General features: G+C 39.1%; 3 protein-coding genes across 3 annotated transcripts; all 3 read left to right on the top strand.

The window, feature by feature from the left end:
• The first annotated feature begins 1932 nt into the window (after positions 1–1932).
• On the top strand, positions 1933–5793 carry agr2 (anterior gradient 2). Its single transcript, XM_080046001.1, has 8 exons — positions 1933–2052; positions 2223–2344; positions 2471–2534; positions 2655–2707; positions 2940–3016; positions 3529–3592; positions 4946–5029; positions 5490–5793. The coding sequence occupies exons 2-8, from the start codon at positions 2236–2238 to the stop codon at positions 5537–5539; spliced, it is 501 nt and encodes a 166-aa protein (XP_079902127.1). The 5' UTR covers positions 1933–2052; positions 2223–2235; the 3' UTR covers positions 5540–5793.
• Positions 5794–7838: 2045 nt separating this feature from the next.
• Positions 7839–16224, top strand: LOC307264488 (ankyrin repeat and MYND domain-containing protein 2-like; the record flags this gene model as incomplete). Its single annotated transcript, XM_080045900.1, has 10 exons — positions 7839–7905; positions 9082–9146; positions 10647–10785; positions 10933–11031; positions 11353–11513; positions 12192–12406; positions 13695–13830; positions 14040–14168; positions 14610–14733; positions 16070–16224. The coding sequence occupies 10 exons, from the start codon at positions 7839–7841 to the stop codon at positions 16222–16224; spliced, it is 1290 nt and encodes a 429-aa protein (XP_079902026.1).
• A 2373-nt stretch (positions 16225–18597) lies between these two features.
• ssr2 (signal sequence receptor, beta) lies at positions 18598–23661 on the top strand. The gene is made up of 6 exons (XM_080045128.1): positions 18598–18649; positions 19365–19525; positions 20203–20301; positions 20763–20871; positions 20960–21037; positions 23056–23661. Exons 2-6 carry the CDS (start codon positions 19365–19367, stop codon positions 23164–23166), a joined length of 558 nt encoding a protein of 185 aa, XP_079901254.1. The 5' UTR covers positions 18598–18649; the 3' UTR covers positions 23167–23661.
• The last annotated feature ends 1350 nt before the right edge of the window (positions 23662–25011 follow it).

Raw genomic sequence — 25011 nt, forward strand, 5'->3', positions numbered from 1 at the left:
GTTCACAGACACTCTGCATCCAATCTGACACTGAATCTGAAGCTTGAGCTATTTTGCAAAGAGGAATGAGCCAGAATGTCAGTCTGTAGATGTACAAAGCTGGTGGAGACATACCCAAATAGGCTTGGTGCTGTAATTGCAGCGATAGGTGGTTCCACAACGTATTTACCCAGGGGGGCTGAATACTTTTGCACGCCACATTTTTCAGTTTTTTATTTATAAAAAAAATTGTAAATCATATTTCATTTTGTACGTGTGTGGTTGTGACGTGACAAAATGTGGAAAGGTGCAAAGGGTATGAATACTTTTTCAAGTCACTGTATATGTCCGAAAATCTTTAGTGGACTTTCTCAAACCAGCTCTTCCATACGTGCAGGAATCACAATAAAATGGGGTCGTCAAGTTTGTTGTCTGTATGTTTCGGGGGGGTTGTCTTTTATTTAAAACTGCTTAGCTTCCAATAAGGAGGGGATTTTTGTCCCAGAGTGCTTGAATGTGCAGGTATTTTTTTATACCCTCTACTTTTTATAACGGGGTGTCTTGTCAGAGGTAAAACACGTATCTGACCAGAAAATGTACAGGTTTAATTTAAATATACTAATGAAAACTTTAATGTACAACATATGAGTCAAACATCCACAAACTGAGGTGGTAGGATGGCCTAGAGTCGACCAGTAACCATGAGGTCTCAGGTTCGATCCCCGGCACTGGACAGGAGGGTGTTAGTAGTAAAACTAGTGGTGGCTGCTATTACATCTACGGTGCCCACCATCTCAACCATTGGGTCCTTGAGCAAGATACTTAACCCCAAACTGCTCCAGGGGTGCTGTATGGATGACCCTGTGCTCTGACCCCCTCCAAAGTGAGAAACTTGAGAGGGAATATGTGAAAAAGACCAATTTCAAAGTGCCTTTAGTACAATTGACTATCGTAACTAAACTGCTTTTCATATTATTTTATTGTCGTGTTTCATGATTTCACCTCTTAGCTTTGCATTGTTATTTTATTTTCCCTGTAAGATTGTGAAGCTGCTACACAAAACGAGCTACGTTCACAAAAGCTATATGCAATGACAGCCGGGAGAGAGGAAACACGTGCTCCACCTTTTAAACTGATGACTCAGGTGTGTGTGGACGGTTTAGAAAATGGCTGTTCCAGGATGCAGGGGGGGGGGGGCAGGTGTATAGTGAAAGGACTGATTTAGAGATCCAGACCTCATGGCTGAACCGGCACAAAGCAACCCATTGATACCAGCAGCCCAATCCCACTGAGCTCTCCTAGCTGTAGGACAAACGAAAAAAAAACTGTTGAAGATGATTCAAGATAAACCACACACACAACAACCAGAAACATTTCAATTCCTTTAATGTTCGTTAACGTTTACGCACAAGTCATTTAATTGAACTCTTAATTGTACTAACTATACTCAAGTTTGTGAAACATATCTCATAATGTAAACAGCTCATTCAAATCATTTCTTGTTCATTTTCCCAACTGAATCAACGGTGTTGACTTTGTAGGAAAGACTTATCACTTGAATTGTCCTTGGATCCAAGTTAAACATCCAGTAACCCCCGTGAATCAATAAGCAAAACAAATAAAAATGTACGTAAAACAATCTGTTGTAAGGCCAGACCCAAGTCATTCTTTCAGATCAACTAAATGCCCCAACTCCAAAAAGTTGACACTTATGATTTTCTTTTAGTTTTTGGTAATACACACAGAAACCTAACATTTCCCCCCATTCACTCAAGGGAGTTTGATTTGCAGACAAAAGGAACGTTTGAGTAACCGTGGCATTTAGGGAACAGAGACAGTGTGTCTGTGTGTGTCTGTGTGTGTGTGTGTGTGTGTGTGAGTGTGTGCGTGTGTGTGCGCGCGTGTGTGTGTGTGTGTGTGTGTGTGTGTGTGTGTGTGTGTGTGTGTGTGACGAAGGCGGGACCGCACAGGTGAAAGGTGTTTAAATACCGGGAGACAGGTGAGAGTGAAAGTACAGCAACTCTTGGAGCTACGGTCCACCTTCATTCTACACCTGAGCAGAGCAGGGACCAGGTAAGATACGGGGGCCTGCAGCCTCCATGCCCCAATTTGAACTGAAATCTATTTTCTCCTTAACTTTATTCAAACATTTTGAACATTTTTTAAAAGTTCATGTTATTAATATAATTTTAATTATTATTATTAATAGTTTATGTTTTCTCTTTTGCCTTTGCCTGTTCCAGTAAGCCTGTCAAGATGAATAAAGCCTTGTTGTCGGTCCTCTTGGTCCTGGTGGCCCTTTCCTCCGCTTTTGGGAAATACATCCCTAAGACTGGCAGGAGGATCCCTCAGACTATGGCGAGAGGTATGTAAGCATCATGTATAGGCCTACACCTGAATGATGTAGTGTAAAGTATACTGTGTTCAATACTCAGATAAAAGCAAGCAAGAGTCTTTAAATCCATATCTCATAATGTCTATGTGCGTCCAGGTTGGGGCGATCAGCAGATCTGGGCTCAGACTTATGAAGAGGGTCTCTACTGGTCCAGGTCAAGGTAAAGACATTTTGACATCAAATGTGTTGGTTTAACTCTTAACACTGTCATTCATTGAGGTTGATGGGTTAAATGTAAGGAAAGCAGATTTTAATTTTTTTGTATATGTTTTTTTTTTAGAAACAAGCCCCTGATGGTCATCTTCCACCTGGATGAATGCCCACACAGCCAGGGTAAGTGGCTATTGTTTGAGAGATTAAGTTATTCTCGCTCATAAATAGAAAAATAAAAAAAAACGTGTTGGCTATTGGTTCAACCTGTTTGAATAGCAAGCAAAGTCATTTGTTTGCTCATGTGTGACGTCATCATGGCACACATCCTGGTGTGGTTCCGTGCCCTGCCTCATACATATTTACCCTACACTGAGTGGGTACAATTAAATACCTGTTTTTTTTTATCCCACAGCACTGAAGAAGGTCATGTCGGACAGCAATGAGATCCAGAAAACTCTGGATGAGGAATTCATCGTCCTGAATCTGGTGGTAAGCTTACATCTTTATTAGAGGTTATTCATTCATTTGAACGTTTAGCAATTCAAGCCCCTATATGCCACCATGTTTTTTTTAAAATATTTAGTTATGTCTCCATCATGTTAAATATACATGATAAATAAAACAAACATTCCTTTTTCTAATGTAATTGTTAATTAAAGAGTTTAACAGTCAACATATCAGCAAATAACCCTCCAACATGGCAACGCATTTGTGTCGCTAAACAGTCATTGGTGCAAAGACATTTTATGACATCACCTTTTCTCGATCCGAGCCTTGCCCCACTTAAAGCCAGTGAGAAGACAAGCAAACAATACACAACAACTTTTTTTTACAACTCTAATAAAAAAAAATCTACCTTTTAGTGGGTTCTTCTATGTTAATGTAGGTGGCGAGAGACTATAGGGGTAGTAAGATGATTAGAGAATAGTTTTTTTTAGGACTTATGGTTCAGACTTTGCCATGTTTGATGAGAAAGTGCTTTTTTTCCCCCTCACCTACAGTACGAAACCACCGACAAACATCTTTCCCCCGATGGCCAGTACGTTCCCAGAATCATTTTCGTGGGTAAGAGCTCGATACACAACGTTTTCCTGGACGCCTGTTTGTTAACACACATCCCCTCAGCTACAATTGTGTGGAGTGGAAGACATTTTAACATTTTATCTTTGTGACAGTTTAGTCATTAAGCTAGTATTTAATTTACCCCCTTCTGGACATCTATAAAGATTAATGATAAATATTGTCTAAGGGTAGGAGGGAGTAGTCAAAAAACTTGACTTAAGTAAAGCTAGCCATACTGCTAGGTTAGACAAGCTTTCATTACAAGCAAAAGTTCTTCTTCAAAATGATTACTCAAGTAGCATCAATATACTATCAAAAGCAAAAGTACTCATAATGCAGAAAAGTCCTCCAAACTGCAACGGCTTAGAGTTGAATGTAGCATACAATAGAAATACTGAAGTGAAGTACCTCAAAAAGGTTTAGTTATTAAGTATGTGCACTTAAAAAGCAAAGCAAACATTTGGCCAAGTACCAGTGGAGGATCTGGAAAATGTTACATGGGGTGGCGAAGGGGGGGCAAGAGGTCTTGGCAGGGGGCATGGGAGGACGGTAGCGGGAGTCCCCATATATGTTATATTGATCATCATTTCTGATCAAATAAGACATTTGTAGCCTATATCTTAAGCCTACATACATAGCTTACCCTATACAACACATTGCTACAACAGAAAACAGGCAATCATTGAAACATGTTATTTTGAGTGACATGACATATCATTCTAGTCTAGTGGAATTTATATGGAAGGAGAATAACAATACAGTAGTTTAGGCTTGGACTGCAGTCAGACCCTCTGCCTACCTTTCACCTGCCTGCTGATACCTGCCTCTGTCTCTCTGTCTGAATATAAAACCTCCTCTTCATCCCTCACTTTTATTTCTTCTTTTCCCTCTTTTCCTTCACTTATTTATTCATTTCTTATATGATTAAAGAAAACATTTCCTCAGAAATTTTTTTTTTGTCGTTACACTCATAGCGCCAAAGAAAAACCTATTGTTCTAGTTAGCTATAAGATTCCCAGGTAAGCCCAACTAGAACGGCAGGTTTTTTAGGAGCTATGAGTGTAACGACAAAAAAAAAAATTCAGAGGAAATGTTTTCTGCGGGTGAGCTGCAGGGCTTATATGATTAAAGAAAACATTTCCTCTGAAACACTTTTTTTGTCGTTACACTCATAGCTCCAAAGAAAAACCTGCTGTTCTAGTTGGGCTGCATGTCATTGCAGTATAAGGACATTGATTGGTAGAAACATACAGTAGGAGTATTGAAGATGCACACACAGGTCCTGCTGCCTGCTTCCAAAATGGCCCCTGCTGGATTCATTTTTTCTCACCCTGTACCAATAATGTCCCTCCACAGACCCATCAATGACAGTGAGGGCTGACATCGTTGGTCCCTACAGCAACCGCATGTATACCTACGAACAAAGTGACGCCACTCTCTGTAAGTAAAACACACTGTGACATTAAAGGTGCACCATGTAACATTTGGTGTGTCAGATAAGTGAACATTTTCTAAGGTATAGCCTCATAACTTAAATAAATAAAGGAAAATGTGATCCCTGGAACACTGTTTGAAGTTAGAAAAGCTTCCTGAAAAGTAACTGTTACTATGTTGTTGTTTACAGCAGCAGGGCCCACATTTTTGAATTACAGACATATTATACTCTTACTTCTGGTTCCAGGTGCCTCAAAATAAAACATTTATGATTTATAATAAGAATGAGAATGATTAAATTATATGAATTACTAATTTCCAACTCTGCAAATGTTAACACATCCCCCCTCCACTGGAACTGCATAGTGCACCTTTACGACAAAACATCCATCTGCTAGCAATGTCTGTTAGTGTCAATGTCAAATACTGATCCATTGTCCAATGTTTTCCTGCATTTCCCCTGCAGTGATTAAAAACATGGCCAAGGCTAAGAAGCTCCTGAAGTCAGAGCTGTGAGCAACCAGAAGGAAAAAACACACACTTGGGGATTCCTCATCCAGAGTTCATTGTGGACCACAGAGGCCAAAAACACACTTTCACTATACAGTTTACACATTGGAAAAAACTAAGCACTGGAAAGTTATTCTCTCTCCACTTTCATTTGAATTGTTCTCACCTTGAATGACCTTTTCTGGTTCTTATTACCTTTGTTATTATTGCTGTACAATCCCAAAATGTATTTTGAATAAATGTGGAACTGTTTCATTCATACAAAATGCATTTTCTTTTTGACAACACATTGCACGTTAAACAAATAGAAGCCATTATTACTGCTACTTCTGCTAGAAGCCTACTGTTGGTGCTACTACATTTCATTTTCATTTAACTTTTATTTATCCTCGAGAGACTAATTGAGGGGTGACCCTCATTTACAATGATGTCGAGTTCAAAGCAAATTCAAAGGAAAAACAACAATACATAAACAATATTCAATGCAAAAACATCAAATACACAACAACAGGTGAAGAGAAAAAAAAACAATTGAAACATTTACATAGTGGTGAAGAGTGGCAGCAATTAAAATTAAATGGGTGAAAGTACAATATAGTCTAATTAAAACAGTTACAGGTAGAGTTTGGCAGATTTAAGATAGTTTGTTTAAATTGGTTAAAAGATATGAAGGTATTTAGTTTAATTTGTTGCTGTAAGTTGTTCCAGGAGTAGTAGCTATATATTCCAATTACAAAGGCTATAAACAAAGGGTGAAAAGTTAGTTTGTTTTAGCCTGCGTATAGATTAAGATATTTTAAATGAAGGGGCATTATATTCAGTTAGTAATGCCTGCCATGCATATTAGTCTCCCAAAATGTAACCAGTAACAGCATGGTTACCTTGTCTACGTTTTGGAGAGCTGCTGAAAATGATTGCTTTTTATAAACAACTGTGGTTTCATGAACTGTTTACTCAACTTTACTCAGAAAATTTAAATATGGTGATTCAACTCCTATACATGTATGATATAACATTGATGAGTTATCCTAGTGAAGGTTCATTAGATTGTCTAGTAGTACCAGGTAATTATACTGCCATCTAGTGACCACAAAGAAAGTTTATTACACTGTATGGGTGAAACTACATTTTGTTTAACCTTCTGATATATATCTGTTATTTTGAAAATTATATTTTGTTATATATATATATTAGCAGTCCTATGAAACAGAGTGAAGAATGATCTGAAATATAAAAGGTATTAATCCATGTTGGTTAAAAACAAACTAAAAGCAATCACTTGACATCATCATAGCAATAACTGAACGACGGCACCACTTGAATTCCTAAAATAGAGACACACTCAGGGGATAATGCTAAAACGTAGCACTTCAGACAGACAATGAACTTATATCTGCCCATGAATGTGTTGTATGCCTTCACAATGTGTGGCCTTTTGAACTCCAGTCTTACTTATTTTTTATTAAAATTTGGTACAATTTGATAGATGTATAAGTATACAAATGATAAAATAAATAAATAAAAAGGCGAATTTGTGTTACTAGGCAGAAAAACTGTTCAGTTGATTTATGATTAATAAGGAATACATTCACCATAAATGCCCAATGTAAGGTATTGGTCACATCACAGATAGGAGAAGGCCTAGTATTTGTTAACATCAGAAATGTGTTCTATGTGGTCCACTTGTTTTGTTTGTGGTTTATATCCCCCAATAAAACCACACACTCACACACACACGCACGCACACACACACGCACACACGCACACACACACACACACACACACACACACTCACTCTTTTACTTTTTCTATTTTGAATTTAGAATTTATTTTTGTCAATACTGTAATTGACATTTATTCGTTTGTATAGTTGAGTGGCACATTTATAATTTTCATCCATCTGTATCTATTTCTTTTCACGTTTTATGTCCACTAAACCTACAGACTGGATTATGCCGCCATGACACAAAAAAATATATAAATATGCCATGTACCAAAACTGTGAAAAATGTAATATATATGAAAAAAAATATATATATACATATATTTGAAATAATTTAATTGAGTTAAACTTTTAAATAATTCTTCTTTGGAGCATTTGTATTCTGCACACAGCAGTGGCTTTTGCCCCCTTTTGTTAGGTTGGGTGGTACGTTCCATATGGGCCATAGTCCTCATTGTGTCCTCTGGAGTCACCTGTAGACTGTGTTACTATCAGGAGAGTGTGTTCAAACAGTCAACAGAACAGGAGATCAGAACAGACACATTAGTGAGGACCAGAAGAAGAGAGCAGAGCGGAGAGAGGATGGACTCACCCCAGAAAGGAGCTCTGTCAGAGGCTGAGAGGAAGATCCTGCAGGTCATCGCTGCTGGTGAGTAGTAAAGGGCTGTGTCATAGGATTACACTTTGAGCTAACTTCACACTTTTTTTTAATGTTTACGTGAATGCAAATGACATGGTGAGTAATAGTTGTAGGCCTATAGCACATTTCATATACTGCTGACACAAAGGAAAAACTGCAAAATAAAACATTACAATATAAAAATATCTATACAATATACAGTAAGGTTGAACATGAGGGTTTTAAACTTGATATATTTTTGATTATTGGCCTGTTGAAGTTCTCAGCAGACCATAGGGGGCCTACATAGCTGGGATGTAGGAGAGGAGGTCTGATATTTGGTCAAAGGCCGATAGGGGTTGGGGGCAATGGTTAGTTCAACTATCTCAGAATTAAGAGTAATGTGTTGCAAATCTTTTAGTTTTTGTCAAGACTCAAGCAATGAGCGTTTTGGATGAGTTGCAAGTTGTTGAAGAGCACCTTTTAGATGTACATGTTAGAAGACCATGAAGACCAAAAGCCTACTTGAAATAAATGCAGGGTTGAGCTTTTCAACTTCTTGTTTAGGCATGAAACTTCTTATTCTGGCAGTTTTTTAGTTGATAGTTGGCTGATTTATTGCATTTTGTTAGATATGCACTGACTGAAGCATGTAGAGATTAAATAGAAGACTGCGATTTTATGGCAAATGATGGGGAAGCCCACATATCAAAACAGAAATAAATAATTCAATTAACAAACTGAATTAAGAATTTGGCATCTAAAATGGGCAATTCCTTTTCTCGACTTAAATCCATACTGCTTTTCCTTAGGTATTCCATATGCAAATTAATTTTGCCAAACCATTTGGTCTTTCCATGACACTTGGGGACCTTGTTCTGCTTAAACAATTCAAAAGTGCATGGGGAACAATTACACTTTCTACTTGGTCAGTGAGCCTGCAGTCTCATAAGCCTGGCTAGATGTCGTTTAGCAACATTTGCTGTTGCACCAGTGGAAATGTATTGTATTCATGTTGGTTTTTCATTAGCTTACTTTAAATACACCATCATCAACTCCAGCCAGTGCTGAAACAAAGGAACAGTCACACTTGTTTTTGTAATTGCTCCGCCATTGTTGCTGCTGTATTTATTTTGCTCTAATGTCCAATCTTCTAAACCTCTCCATCAGTTACATTTTTTATCTGTAAAATGTTTTACTTTGCAGGAGATGTACAAGAGGCTGCCCAGCTGCTGGCTAGCGAAGAAGTACGAGTCAACTGTTTGGATGAGGTATGAAAACAGAAGACTTGCTTTAATGTTAGCAGTTAGTGTTATGCGGCCTTCAAGTGATATGGTAAGTACGGTTACATAGATAATTGTATTCCATCCCCCATACTGCAACAGTTATGTCACTGTAACATACGCTATCCATCCTGACGGAGACATATGGAGACGACTCTTGAGAGGCAGAGGCGACCCTTGAAAGTGTTTGACAAAAGCATCACACCACTACATGTAGCCCACAGACTTCTTCAGACTACCTGACTGTCACAATCAGGTGTGCTGATGGAGACCTCGCATTCACCCACAACACAAACATGTTACAAAAGCGGTTTCTGTCTGTGATGTAAGTCATAGACTACACAGGACATCCATTCAATTGTGTGCCTGCCAGAAGGGCCAACACATAGTATATAGGCTACTGTATATATAGTCCTACCTTGAACATTACATTGACCATTTCACCAATTCTACAATTGGCACTGCTGTGATGGTGGCTGCCTGTTTTGGTGATCGCCATATTTGAGTGATTACATTTGTTTTGTTGAATTAATTATGCGTCTTTTTTTGATTTTGGCATAACGTTTGATCTTTTTCCAACTTTTGATTAAACTACTGGCACTTTTTCCCTGGATTAAAGACCCCAAATCCCCACCGAGTTTAACAGGAGGAGGAGAAGAAAGGGGATGTAGAGCTGGTGCCAAATGGAGAGAAACTATGTGATCATATAATAAACAGTTTTCCCCCCCTCGATGGTCATATGAAATGTGAAATGCCTGATGGAGACTATAGATAGACAGGCTTTAGAGCTGATGAGGACACAGCGGGATTATGGGAAATGCAGTTTGATGTGTTTCAAAGAGACATGGCTGCGGGAACATATTCCTGACTCAAACGCCATCATCCCTGACTTTAAGAGACTGGCATAGAGACTGGAGGTAGAGAGGGAAAGAGGAAAGGTGGAGAATTAACTGTGTTTTGTAAATTAAAGAATGCAGCAACCATGGACACATTACTAAAACAGAAAAAGAGGCTTTGTTGTGGTTGCCATTGTAGTAGCTGTTTACATCAGCTAGACATAGCCTGTGACGTCATCCGCTCAGTCACCATGGGACTCCAAACACCACACTCACTTTCATAGAACTCTCTGGAGACTTAAATAGCACTTCTCTGCCACACTGCCCACCTTTCAGCAATTTGACCATTGCCTGCACCAGAGAAAAAAAGAGTCGCGTTCATCAAATGGATACAAACACCACGCCAAATGAATGCTAATGTTGCTATGTCTTTTTCAGATTCACATAAGCCATATCAAATTGTATAAGGTGATAATAAAGGGTCACTGAAGTGTTTTTTTCTTCAGTTAGTTCATTCCTACCCCCAAAATGGTCCAAGAAATCAGTTAAAGATCCTTCGATATACCTGCCTTACTTCTTGTTTCTCATTTCAACAGCATGCATTATAAACTAAAGTACTCATGTAATGTCCTCTCTTCTTTGGCTTCTTAAGTATGGAATGACTCCACTGATGCATGCGGCCTATAAGGGCAAGGCAGATATGTGTCATCTCCTGCTGCAACGAGGTGCCGACGTCAACTGCAACCAGCATGAATATGGATACACTGCTCTCATGTTTGCAGGCCTGTCAGGTATAAAATGATGTGTTGTTAATTTGGTTTTAACTATAATTTTATTTTATTTTTTACATTTAACCTCATTTTGTTTGATGTCAAATCATTGTTGGTCTACTATTGTATTTTCTAAACATCAAAAGCACTGATTCTTCTTCCTCAAAGGGCAGACAGAGATCACCTCCATGATGCTGGATGCAGGTGCAGAGACAGACCAGGTGAATTCTGTGGGCCGCACTGCCGCTCAGATGGCAGCATTTGTAGGTGAGACAGGCAAAAAAACTTGAGGTCTGTTGCAACTCTCAGCTCTTTCAAATCAAATTGTTTTTATTGTCTACAAACCGCAAGTACATGAGAAATAAGATGTTTCTGCCAATTTGTCTGCCTAAATTTGTTCTTTGTTTTACTATCTCTTAAATGCAAATTCTAAAGTCTAATCTTGATGTATTTTACGCCCCTGTAAAGCACTTTGAATGACCTTGTGTCTGAATTGTGCTATATAAATAAACTTGCCTTGCCTACTGCTGCCTAACCAGTAACTGTTAAGGGTGTACATCTTTACAACCTGTACATTATTCTTTGCAGGCCAGCATGACTGTGTAACAGTGATCAACAACTTCTTCCCGAGGGCCAGGCTAGATTACTACACCAGACCACAGGGGCTGGAGGGGGAAGCCAAGCTGCCACCGAGACTGGCAGGTCCCCTATACAAGATCATCATGACCACCAACCTCAACCCAGTAAAGGTGAGGCCTGCTAAATAGGCTGAAATAAGCCCACCTACTCATGGTCAAAATCTTTTATCACGGTATAGGTCATTTTATATCACGGTAATGGTATATATCAGGGTGTAGTATTTTTTCTCTAAATTCAATTAAAGGCATACTAAGCGATTGTAATCCAGAAGACTTTTGTCAAAATCCTCTTATATTTACTCACCAAAAAGTCAGGTGTTGCTGCGGCGTCGCTAACGGTTATCTAAAAAGCCTGGCTCAGAGCCAGCAGCTGCCCAGAACATCTCGGATCGACGTTTCGGGGAACAGCTCGGCCCGGCCAAACGCTCTGAGCGTCAACTATTGCCGCGGTATGAAACATAAACAAACTTTTGCCAAACTTTGGCTGGAGATTGTTTAGCATCACTTTAATTAATGGCTAAAAAAAACATAATGTACAGTACTTCCATCACATTCGATTATTTTCATCATTTTATTTGGAACTTGAATTTACATACAAACGAGAAAACTGGTACAAAATACCTGACCAGACTGGCTTCTGTTAGTCAGTCAGTGCAATAAATGAAGAACGAGTTTAGGCTCTTAGCAAAGCAGTTGCAAGTTGAGGTTTTTGCGTTGCGTTGCTTTAGTGTGAACAGCTCTGCCCATTAACATGTTAGTCTAAAAGCTAACTGTCCATCACTGTGTCAGATAGTGCTGCTGGTGAAGGAGGAGCCTGTGCTAGTGGAAGTGGGGGCTCTGGAGAAGTGTTACCAGGTGATGGACCTGCTGTGTGAACAGTGTGTCAAGCAGCAGGACATGAACGAGGTGCTGGCCATGAAGATGCACTACATCAGCTGTGTGCTGCAGAAGTGTCTCACCTTCCTACAGAACAGAGACGACAAGCTGGACGCACTCATCAAGAGGTAAGGGACTGTCTGTTACTCTCTGTTACAATTAGGTAGATCAGAATCAAAGTGTGCTGTCATAATAGTTGTTGAATCAATATTTGCATTGTTATGTAAAGACCCAGTTCTTATCTTCAGGACTAACTAAATACTATAAATTGGCCTATTTTCCTGCTGTATTCAACCCTGATCATATTGCAGCGGTTATAGCCTATACCTCTCGTAGATGGACCTTAAGTAAATTATACAATAGATTAATTCAGTCTTGAATCTGAAAGCTGCCACTAAGTTCTTTGACTCATAAACAGTGACCACAATACTCAATACACGCAAACCACAAAACCAAGATCTTTGTAAATGTGATATTTATTAAACTACCCACTGCCCACACAACTACAGTATTCTAACAACATACTAAATAATGTTACACAGTGTCCCTTTTTTGATTTGATTTGATTCAATTTATTTCAGACATATCAAAAAAAGAAAAATTAAAAGCAGGAAAACACACTAAAAAAATATGTTCAAATGATTTCACAAAAGAAATAAAAATAAACAAAATAAACAAATAACATATTGAATTGATATGCCTGAAAATGAGTAGGAAGAAGTATAAACTTACGAGGGAACTTTAAAGGGACACTGTGTAACATTTTAAGTAATTTATTAGCTAAAATCAATATCCTCATTCATAAATATGTCCTCATTGGTGTAAAATCACCTCTGCCAATAATCTGAATTATCCTCCTGAGCGAAGAATTACAAATATTAATATTACATTTTGTACATTGAGCAGGCAAATCTTATGGAGGCATCCATGTTTTTGGAATGTCATCAGGTGCATTGTTTAGAATTTAGAATTGTTCTTGTCCTTGAAGGCCACTGTAGCTTCTGTTATTATTCCAAAGGGGTGGGGTTACCCAGGGAGCGTTGCATTCTAGAACTTTCTTGAACTTTCTTGATGATGTCATATAACACAGTGCCCCTTTAATGCAACCATGAATAAATACAATAACCACAGCTATAAACAATGAAAAAGGAATGGCCGCCATTTCAGCACATAATAATTAGTATGGGAACAAAGCAAGGTGTGACTTCTAAACATTTAAACGCTAAGAAACACACTAATTGATTAGTAAAATCCACCAACAGTTTAAACGTTAATCAAGCCTATTTCTACAATATATTTTGTACATTTAGAATTTGGTTGAATGAAGGTGAATCTAGATTAACTGTATATACCCAAATCAAAGTACATAATACATTATATCTCTTTTTTGCATGAATGCTGCTGTGTCCCATGCAGCCTGTTGAGGGGGAGAGAGAGTGACGGCTTCCAACAGTACCAGGAGAAGTTCATCCGTGAATGCATCAAGAAGTTCCCTTACTGCGAGGCCACACTCCTTCAGGAGCTGGTGAGGACCATTGCACCGGTAGAGATTGTAAGTCAAGAAGCTTACTCAGGGAAGTTTTAATTTGTAAAATAGACCGGTTTGAGAAAAAGGGCTTTTAATTTGTTAAAGGATCTGTGAGGAGGAATAGTCTTAAAAACAGTTGTTTGAGCTCAAGTTAGGCGATCTTATAGTTGACTGAGTTATCATTTTGGTTTTTAATGACTGTTGTTAATACACCATGGCCTCCATGTTTCCAGGGCAACAACCCTACAGCGTTCTCAGTCTTGACCCAAGCCCTGACAGGTCAGATGGCGTTTGCAGATGCAGATTATTGTGCCACGTGTGGGGAGAGGGGAGCAGACAAGAGGTGCTCCCTCTGTAAAGAAGTGAGTCACAGTCAATAAGGTTACAAAGCCAACCATCTGTAACACAGTTCAAGGTGGAGTCAGCCATTCTGGAGACAGTCAAACTAACTTTTAGTAAAAATCAGTGAATATCTCCTCATCTGCTACCTGTCTGTGCTTTACGTAAAACAACAACCTGTAGTTAGTACACAGCCTAGGCTCTGTAAACTGGTATGTAAACAAATTACATATAAACAAAGGGGGCCCACAGTGGCTAGCAACATGCCTGTTCACAGAGCCTATGCTGTGTATTAACAATGGATTTATTTTTTCAGTGCACAGACAGTACGGACAGGTAGTAGTGGATCGTGAGTAGAAGTTCACTGATTTGGACAACAAGCATTCTCCGGAATCACTGACTGCACCTTTTAAATCATAAATCTCCAATTCAAATCTCCATGTTGTTTTTATTTGTCTGTAAAGGTGTCTTACTGCAGCCTGACGTGCCAGAAGCTCCACTGGCCCAGCCATAAGAAGATGTGCCAGTCTGTGCAGGAGCAGGATGCGGACCTGGTGAAGGGCACTCCCAGGTTGAGAGAACTGAAAGGTGCCCATCTATAATCTGTATCTATGTATGCAGTATTCATTGTTATGTAGCGTACACCAAAAGGACACAAAAAAAGCTGTTTGAAAATGACTGTGGCGTGGGTTACCCTTTCTTTTTTTCTGAAACCATTTTGATCCATAATTACTATTGTTTGTACTTTTCATCATGCGTATGATCAAGGTATAGGAGTGCAATGCTGAATCGGTCTAGGGGCGCCCCATAAATCATAAATATCCTTTACAAAAGGACATACAGCATAACAACAGACATAGGATCATAATAAGCAAATCAATGTAAACATACAAAAGAAGAAACAACCTCCTAAGGCTAAAACACTAGACAGAAGTGACCTCAAATCCCCTAAGAGGAATGATAGGCCCCCCATCCTCAGTGTGTCTGCTGGAGCATATTCCAAAGGGAGAGAGTATATGAGCTGAAAGCAGCACCCCCTTATAGTACTGGTATGAGGCATCACAAGGGTCAACATGGTGATCTAATCAAGTATAGGCTGATTCTCTGACGATCATCAATGAGGCAAGATAAGAAGGGAGAATGCCCAAGAGCCCCTTGTAAATAAAAAGCAAACAACTGTGTACTGTTTTATTTGACTTAAAGGTGCTGTAAGCGGAATGGTTCTTTTAGCTAACTTCCTGTCAGTTACTGCAGTTAGCAGTCCGCTCGCTCGTCCCTACGTCACCACATTAATGCATTGCGGTCTTCAAGCAGCAAGTTATCTAGCATCATCTCAGATTGTGTGATAATACCGGATACAACATGATAAAACACAAAACCGACATTGGGAAGGATTTTTACCTGCTCCGCCATTGTAGGCGCATACACATTCACCCATCTGTTGCTCTGGCGTGCACCGGCAGTGAGACCTAGGAGTGTATATAGTATATATTAGTGAGACGAGTGACGGTTTGTAGCGTTCTCTCTCCTGATTGGATAAAAAATCAGGATACTACAACATTTTAATTGGGCTTTTACCGCAAATCAAAATGATTTGGAGACCTGTGATATAACGTCCGCACTCTGTTGAAGTGATTGCTGTAGGAATATGGAGTGATATAACACATATATTAACACAAATAAACCGCTTACTTACTTACTACAAAATGTAATGCAGATAACCCGGAGGAAAGTAAAGATTATGGTGTTCTCAACAGTTTGGTCTGCCCATTTGTATAAAAAAGAACATAATTACTAGGTTTGGGAATCTTTAACATCTTTAGATTAATTGCATTTTTTGATACTTTACATTTCGATACCATACATTTTTTCCGATACTTCATACCCGGCCCTAATAATTACGCTGCTTTCTCTCTCTTTCTAGACGATGAAAGCGACCTGGTGTTTGAGACGGCTCACTTCCTACAGGAGCTGTGTCTGCGGGCGGAGGAGAAGGTGGCTGCGGCTGCTGGAGGGAGCTGTCCTATGCCTCTGATGGGGGACAACACTGAGGCAGGACCAACCAAGACTCCTGAATGATGCCCAGTCATTTACTTATTTATTTCAAGTGTATTGAACGGGGACAGTGCACACTAATAAAAAACACTTTTTGAAAAATAAATGTAGAAAATGTGCCAGATTTAGGCAGAAGGCTGTTTTTACATCCCCTGTCTTCTGGACAGGTGGTTGTCTCCCTGAAAGGATAAATGATAAAGCTTTAAATAAAACATACATGTCTCTGTTTGTGAATTTGTGACAAGAAAGAAGAGGCTTAACCGAAAGCGTGTCCGCAGGATGCATCCTGTGTGTATATTTCACACCAAGCCCTGTCGTTTTGAAATAATCAGTGATCACATTAAAGCTGCTTCAGGCAACTTTACAAATAGAGAGCTGCAAAAATGGAGAATTTCCAACTTAAAAATAAGAAAACCCCTTCATGTTGATACAAGCTAACACCAGTATTATCTGAGTAGTGAGAGAGAGAAGCATTAAGTAAAATCTAATGTTGAAACAATCTGTCAACTCGCTCTCTCTCTCCCCTCATTTTCTTGATGTCTTTTGTTTTGATACCAAGTGAAGGCAAACAATGTCAATAAATAATATAAAAAAGAGGCAAGTGCTTTGTTTACGCCGTCCTATTGCCAAATAATAGGGAGCAATTCTGCTAAACCTCATATTACGTTCTGCACCAAAACAATTAATGTCAAAGGTTTTAAATTCTTACTTTAAACAAGAACACATCTTACAAATCTGTATGTGTAAAAAAAAAATCAGTATGTACGATCAGACTTTGTACAAATGGGGTTAGTCATGAACTGAAAGTCATTTTTAAGAAAAATACTTTCCTGACCTAAAGCCTTCTGTAAAAATACAGTTGTGTCATCGATGCAGTATTTCACAATCTTAAAAGAACTGGATCTTGGAAAGGTTGTATCGTATTAAGTGATTTTATGGTTTTACTTTTTAGGTATATTAAGTCATGGATATGTATTTTATTATTTTGTTGTTGTGTTGTTAAAATATCCATGTCGATCAGTCTACAATTTGGGATTTTAGGAAAGGAACATTACTGTTGTAGCGTGGAGTGCATCTCTCTCAACTTTTAAAATGAATAAAGTTTGCTTTAATCAGAGGGACTGGTTGAAGTGATTCACTGCAGTATTGCCATGAAGAAGACATCCAACATGACAATAGTGTTTGCCACCCCCAAAACTAATCATTTATCACACAGGTTTACAGTGTCCATGAACATTTAAAGGAATATTTCACCCATACGGAACCAGCGTTCTATCATTATAAAATAACTATTATAATATAATGAATTAGGTTTTTCTTCCCTCAGTCTTCCCTTAGTCTTCCCTTGGCCCAGCTGTCCTGTTAATCCAACCCTTACTGTGATGTCACAAGAAGGAAACTGTAGGGTTAGACAGTGAGACCATAAAACACTCTTTCTGCCTTTTCTCAGGCTAAGATGATCCAATTTATTTATTTTTTTGCACATTTATAATAATTAGGATCTCCGAGTTCAATATACACCTTCATATTCCAACCGGTGAAGTAGGCCTTTAAGAGCGATTGAATTCCTAAAATCTATCATGTACATTTATTTTTTAAATTCTCATGTGTTAAATGCATAGATAGTAAATAATATGGATGTAGCATCCGGGCTGACCTCAGTTATTCACACGGCATCCAATAATCCTGGTTTGTGCGCGTCGCCATTTGGTGAGGGGGGAGGGAGATAGCTGACGTATACCTCCGAGGCAAAGTGAGGGACAACGGGCGGAGAGCTGTCACTCAAGAGATCGCGCCAATACATTTTAACCTCTGATAAAATAAAAACTAGCGTGGTCCGAAAAAATTCACCCCCCTCAGCGTTGTCATGGAGATATGACCTAAACATACAGACTAAAATGGTTTTGTGGCCCAGGCTGTAAATAGGTTTAATAAGACTTTGAAAACGGCCTGTCTAACAAGTGAGCCAAAGAAAAACTGCTCGGTCTTGGCACCACCCCCCTAGTGGCACTTCCGGTTACTACAGTTGTGGTCACTTCCTTACTGGACGCTGGTAAAAATCGCTGAGGTTGGGGCTTGGTTAAATGTCTAGCTATTTGTATTGGCTCTATTCGGTTGGTGCCCCAGGGTGCTCAACCGATGCCTTTGATAATGCTAGTCAGATCCATCCAATGTTATGCATAAATATACCTGGCTATACATTTTTTCTGATTATCATTATTTTTTAAATTAGAAATGACAATTAAATCTACGTTCAAAAGGTTCAAAATGACGACTCACTCGCTGCAAGCATCAGAAACAACACTACCTCCACGACACCAGAGGGCGGTGTTCTCTATGGGCACTTCCTTAAGTTCCCTCTCAGTACACGTCATGCAAACAACAGTTTTTAGCTTCTGAGCATGCGCCCCTCCTTCAATATCTGCCATTCGAAGAGCACCACTATACGGTAATGGACTGTCATTCTTCTCTTTTAAAACTGTACAAACGGCACTTATTTGACTAATTATGTTTTCGAATAAGATACATAACCTTTAGCTGCTACATCTTGTATTGTAAATGTAGACAATGAGCGCGGTGCTTTAGCTTGAATCCGACAGCTTTCATGTCTCGTCTGGTCCACGTAAGCGTCTGTCACAGTGATAAGCATTTTGAGTTCATTGCAGGGTAAAATGGAAAACCTCTAACTTCATTCATTCAGTGAACGCTCTTATTTTTTTAAACAGAAGAGCTGCTCTTATGTTTATGTATACTTTTTTGTTGTTGTTGGATGAAATGGCTTTAACGTTGACTTAGTTAATGGGTAGCCTAACTAACTATGGATATAATTGAACTGAACCCGGCTTTAGTATAATTTGATATTTTTCCCCCCTTCAAATAAAACGAAACGTTTATATATCAGTCGTATTTTTTCCATAGACAATTTTGTCAATAAATTGTCTACTGGTATTGTATTTAACTATTGGCTAGGCTAATTAGAGGGCAAAGTGAGTCTTACCGTATTCACTATAATGCTAAATTTGGACACCCGAACTTCACTTTGCTGCTCTAACAGCCGTCCTGAACCACCTACTTTGGACTTTACAGAGTAGGCTACGTATGTCTTTCTACCCCATATCTCAGCGTGCTATAATGTATTGAATTCATGTTTACCCCCCCTCCAGATGACTACGATGCTGCCCGTGTTTCTGGTCCTTGCCCTGCTCGGACTGGGCTCAGGAGAAGAGGGAGCCCGTCTGCTGGCCTCTAAATCCCTGCTGAACCGCTATGCTGTGGAGGGCCGGGACCTCACACTACAGTACAACATCTTCAACGTGGGCTCCAGGTCAGTGAGTGTGTGATGACGAGTGTGATACAATTCTTCAGTTAGTATTAAGTTAGTTGACTGTTTGTTACACACTTTTATATACAGAACAAATATAATGGCTAGTAGGCTCTGGGATTTAAGAATTGAAATGTGGGATCATCGTAGGAACTAATGATATACTGTAAGCACTATTTCTGTAAACTTAGTTGATGTTATCGTTGGGACACAATTTGTAGTGCTGTAAAGATAGGCGTGTGTATGTCCAGTACAATGCCCTGCTGTATTCTGAAGAAAGCTGTCATACAGTACAAGCCTTTTGAACACTAACCTGTTATTGTATATAAGCTGCGATTTTATTATAATTTTTTCGTCGCAGAATTTCCAAAGTTAAAAGCGATAAACCCTTTTTAAATTAAATTTAAAGAAAATGTGCATTGCACTTGGTGTTGTCTCTTTGATATATTGCTATAAGGGACTTCTGGATTTCTGTCTAGCCATCTGTTATTATTCAAATAGCATAAAAGCCCAGGTAAACTTAAAGGAGCGCTAACATTGACCCACAGCAGCCACACTGCAGAGGCACATTTTAAAAATCGGCCATTGTCTCAAAATGACATAAAAAAAGGATATATATTTATGCATATATTAACTGTTATCTTAACGAGTGTCCTCTTTCTTTGTTTCTGTCTCTCCAGTGCTGCCTTGGAGGTGGAGCTGTCAGATGATTCTTTCCCTCCTGAAGACTTTGGAATTGTTTCAGGAATGCTGAATGTCAAATGGGACAGAATCGCCCCGTATCCTTCAACCTTAATGTCTTGTTAATGGACCTCCCACTCTGCCACTATCACTGCTGTATGATAAAGCCAGCTCATCCAACACACCTCTGTATCACAAGTTACTCAGGGCTCCACACATGGATACTGATGTTGTCCACTGTGAATCATTGTGGAACATCTAGATGCCTTATGTCAAAAGCTACGGTCACAAATACCAAAACAGAACTGAGTATTGAGAAAAGTGGAAAACAACAATGCAGGCCATCTTTAAAAAATAATTAAATTCAGCACATTGACAGATATAAAGGAGACTTCCAAGTGTCTGTTGTGCTCTCAAACAAGCAGGATCTGTTTGATCTAAACAAGTAAAGAGAAAGTCAGACTATAGGAGGTCATTATCTTTTTGTATGGGTTTCAAATGTACATGGATGGGCTCTTCATCTTTTTCACGTTGACATACTTAACTGTGGAACTCTCAGTGCCAGCAATGTCTCTCACACAGTGGTGCTGCGCCCCCTGAAGGCTGGCTACTTCAACTTCACCTCTGCTTCTGTCAGCTACCTGGCCCAGGAAGGAGGACAAGTTGTGGTAAGATTAGTTTGATTACCTTCATCATGGATCCTATCAGTAGTGTTGAGTGATGTATAGGAAACTGAGGTATCTGTCTGTCCTTCAGGTTGGCTACACCAGCGCCCCCGGTCAGGGAGGCATCCTGGCTCAGAGGGAGTTCGACAGGCGCTTCTCCCCACACTATGTGAGTGTTGTATTTAAAAGTTGTTCCTTTTTCTCTGTCGCTCAGTAACTAATAAGTGGACTGACCGGCAATGATCTAAGTCAGGGGGCTGTTTCGCCTGTCAACAGTACTGCTGCACAATTAATCTACCTGCTATCGCTATGTAAATTTGTGCATGGAACGCTGCAGCAGCATGACAGGCCAGCATACGCTGAACTGGTGGCGAAAATAAAGGCCACGTCTGCTCTATGGGGATATTTAGGATTCAGGTACAGGGATGTTGACTAGGCACACAGGGAGGTTGACTCGGCACACAGCCCTAGAGGGCAGTGGAGGAGAGGTGTGGGCCTGCTCTCAGTCTGAGAGCGCCTCATCAACAAAGGCCTTAATCCACTTGTGGGAGTTTATGTATTTAATCCTGAATTAGGCTGTTTATACTTATTGGATGTCTAGTAAAGAGATACATGGCCAGTCTCCCACCACCATACTGTACACTCATTTTGTGAATTAAATAAAAAAATTAAACAGAAAAGGCCAATTTAAAAAAAATAAAACAGCATTCTTTAATTGGGCTAAAATAGAGCTGTTCAATCTTTCATTTATGGAGGCCTTATGTGTGAAACAATGAAATAAAACATGTAACAAAAAGCACCATAATGCAGAAGTGTAACAAAGAGACAGAGAGAGGAGGCCGTCTCAAGTGAAACAGTCAAGGTAACCCCTAAAATCTGTTTTTAACTACTTTAAACCAGGGCTTCCAAACCTTTTTTGTTCCAAGGACCTGCATATTCATTTAAAAAAAAGATTTTAGCCTATTTTCAGCATCCCTAAATTGGATGACGAGAACTATTTTCTGAAAATGGCTCAGAATACATTTCTGAATGTTCTAGGTGTATTGATACTAGGTCTAGAGTTTCATGAGGATGTGACTGTTAAACACGGCTCCTCAGCTCACAAAAGATTTGCCCAATTTTAGCTGTTTTTGAAAAGCAGAGATTCTGGTATGACCTGAACATGAGTCAAACGGGTATGTGTCAATCCTGCAGGCTGGGAAGTGGTGGTAACATGCCTTCAAATGCTTTTGAAAACCTAAATGGGCAAGATTATCTCCACACACCTTAATTAACCGCTCACATCAAGATATCTGAATGAGCTATTTGGCTTTAGTGAGAGTCTCAGTTTTACAGCCATGTCTGACATATGTTAGCTAGCTGTAGCCTAGGTAAGTTGTGTTCAGTGTTGCATGAAGTTAAGATAATATTGGTTGAAATAGTCAATAATAAATGAAAAAGTTAACATAATGATTACCTTTTCCCCTTCCCCTTTTCCGCACAAGCCTAGTAGCCTACCTATAATAAGTATAGGCATTGTAGAAATAAGATCCAATTGCATTCATGTGTGATGCCATGGCCTCATAGTTACCATTTTCAATGTGGTGTTCATTATTTACATTTTTTGAACTTTAACATTTCTGTATAAAATAGGCTCTCGCTTTGCCGCCTTTTGAAGGCATGTTACCACCACTTCCCATCATGCAATGAGTAAAAGGATTGAAACCTAATCTATTGTGAGCTGTGGAGCCATGCTAATTAGCCTCATGAAACTCTAGACCTAGTATCAAGACGCCTGGACCAGAAATACACTCTGTGAGACATTTTCAGAAACTAGTGCTTGTCATACATTAGTCAAAGTTGCACTCATCTCCCATTTTTTTAAAAACCTATTGATACTGCTCTTTTAAACAGGCATGTTGCTAGCTACGGTGCCACCCTTTGTTTACATGCCATTTGTTTACAGAGCCTAGGCTGGGTATTTACACTAGATTTCATTTCAGCGCACACAGTTTCAGACGGGTAGTGGATCGTGAGGAGATATTCACTGATTTTTGACAAAGTGATTTTGACCACAAGCATTATCCTGCTTTGCTGACTCCACCATTAATTGCACTTGTGACATTGAAATATTTCCAAATGTTTTCCTTTTATTTCTTTTGTCTTCCTCACTTCATTTGTCATGTCTTTCTCTCTTTCTCTGTCTAGCTGGACTGGGCTGCGTTCGGCGTGATGACTCTCCCCTCCATCGGCATTCCTCTGCTCCTGTGGTACTCCAGCAAGAGAAAGTACGACTCACCAAAGGCCAAGAAGAACTGAGCAAACCCCACTGGCTTTAAGACCAGGGGGAAGGGTACAGGGAGGGTGGGGGGCAGTCAAAGAGTTTATTGGGCACAGGATCTCAAATAAAAAAAGCTTGATAGCCCATATTGGGGTGAAAGGTGAAAGTACATTGACCAAGGAACATAATTGTCATTTGATCAAACTGTGTAATTTAAGACAATTGAACTGTATGAAGCAGAAGAAGAGCCGATGTGAACAGCTTCAGTTGTGGGGGGGTTACCAAACCCCAGAGCGCTCCCTTCTCCATCTAAACGGTTGGAGCTTCACCTATAGATCCTGGTCATAACTACATATTTGCTAATGGGTTCATCCGACGGAACAATTACGATGGCAGTTATTACTGTAAGAGATTTTTTTTTTTTTTTCGAATTTTTGTAATTGTGTTTGTCATGAACTGATTCCAGGTTTGAAGTCCATTGCCAGTTGTGGAACTTCAAAATAAATTAATAAAAAGCAATCGGTTTTTGTAAAGCTGTGTCCGTTTGGTTTGTGAGGGTTGGTTGGATTTTATGATGTTATGGCACCATTAAAAAAGATTTTAAGATTTTCATTTGCCACAACAGGCAGGGAAGCATAGAGTCAGGTCATTTAAATGAAAACCCTAATCCAGCACTCGCAGAGAGGAAGAGAGCTACTGTCAAACTAAAGAAGCATGTCTTTCTTAGCCTTTCAGTTTTGTTGTACATGTTCAGGCCGAGGATGATAAATAGTAGTTTTTTTTTCAGAATTTACCAACTGGGTAATCCTTGTTCCAGGAACTATAGTTTAGACCCTGGTTTCTGTGGTGGAAACAGTTCCTCCAAAGGTTCCTAGTTCCTGCTTTATTCTGAGTCATAGCATTTAGTATTACTGTTTGATGTGATGATGGACTTTAAGCAATACAATTTTAAAATGTTTTGTATATTTATATAAATATATATTTTATATAGATAATACAGTTAAAAAAGTATATAAACTGAAGATTTTAACATGTTCTTTATTTTCTAATATAGTGGTCTGTATTGTATAAAGCTTCTGGTCTGCGTTTAAATGTAAGAAAAGTGTTAATACATACTTTATATGGAAGGACAGGGATTTTAGTGCATACAAATCACTCATTATTCTTAGGAAACTGGTTCAAATACGATATTAGGTTATTCAATCAGCTGCTCAACTCAGAGGGCCAACCTTATAAATTACTCCGAAATATGTATCTAAGTTTCAAAATCCAGTCTACATCCAAAGGAGTACGCTATTGTTTTTGATGCCTTGGCCACTCCTACTGGTGCCCTATTGCTTCTGAAAGGCTCCAACTTGAATTGTTCTGTTCCCTCTTGGTAAAATGCATTTATCAAATGATGTAAATAAAACCAGAAATAGACTTAATTAAAGCTTCATTCCAATTAGATCAAGTATCAACACTATACGCTCAATTCTTTTCGGGACAAATTTGTGGGAAATCATCCCTTGTTGGCACAAAGTCTGGCCTTTACAAATTGACCCATAGATTTGACCCTACTAAATAAAATATGACATTGATAATGATTTCTCCTTATGTTATTACACGCTCTGCATCTACATTGGAATTGTGTCCATACTGGGACATTTTAGTCAGACCTCCTTGATTTTATTCAAGAACAAATTATTGTTGATTTCTCCTTCCACCTATTAAAAATGTACGTCTCGGTTGTTTAAGGATTTCAGAAAGGAGGAGGTTAACCATTATTTCATTATGCATCTCATGTATCTTCTTGCCAAATTCCATATCCATAGCCTATAGCCTATATGAAGGTTTAGAAATTTTATTCACAAACGAGCTTGACCATTATTTAGCCTAGGCAC

This window comes from Ammodytes marinus, assembly GCF_949987685.1.
Source record: "Ammodytes marinus genome assembly, chromosome: 17".
In the NCBI taxonomy this organism is placed as follows: domain Eukaryota; kingdom Metazoa; phylum Chordata; class Actinopteri; order Uranoscopiformes; family Ammodytidae; genus Ammodytes; species Ammodytes marinus.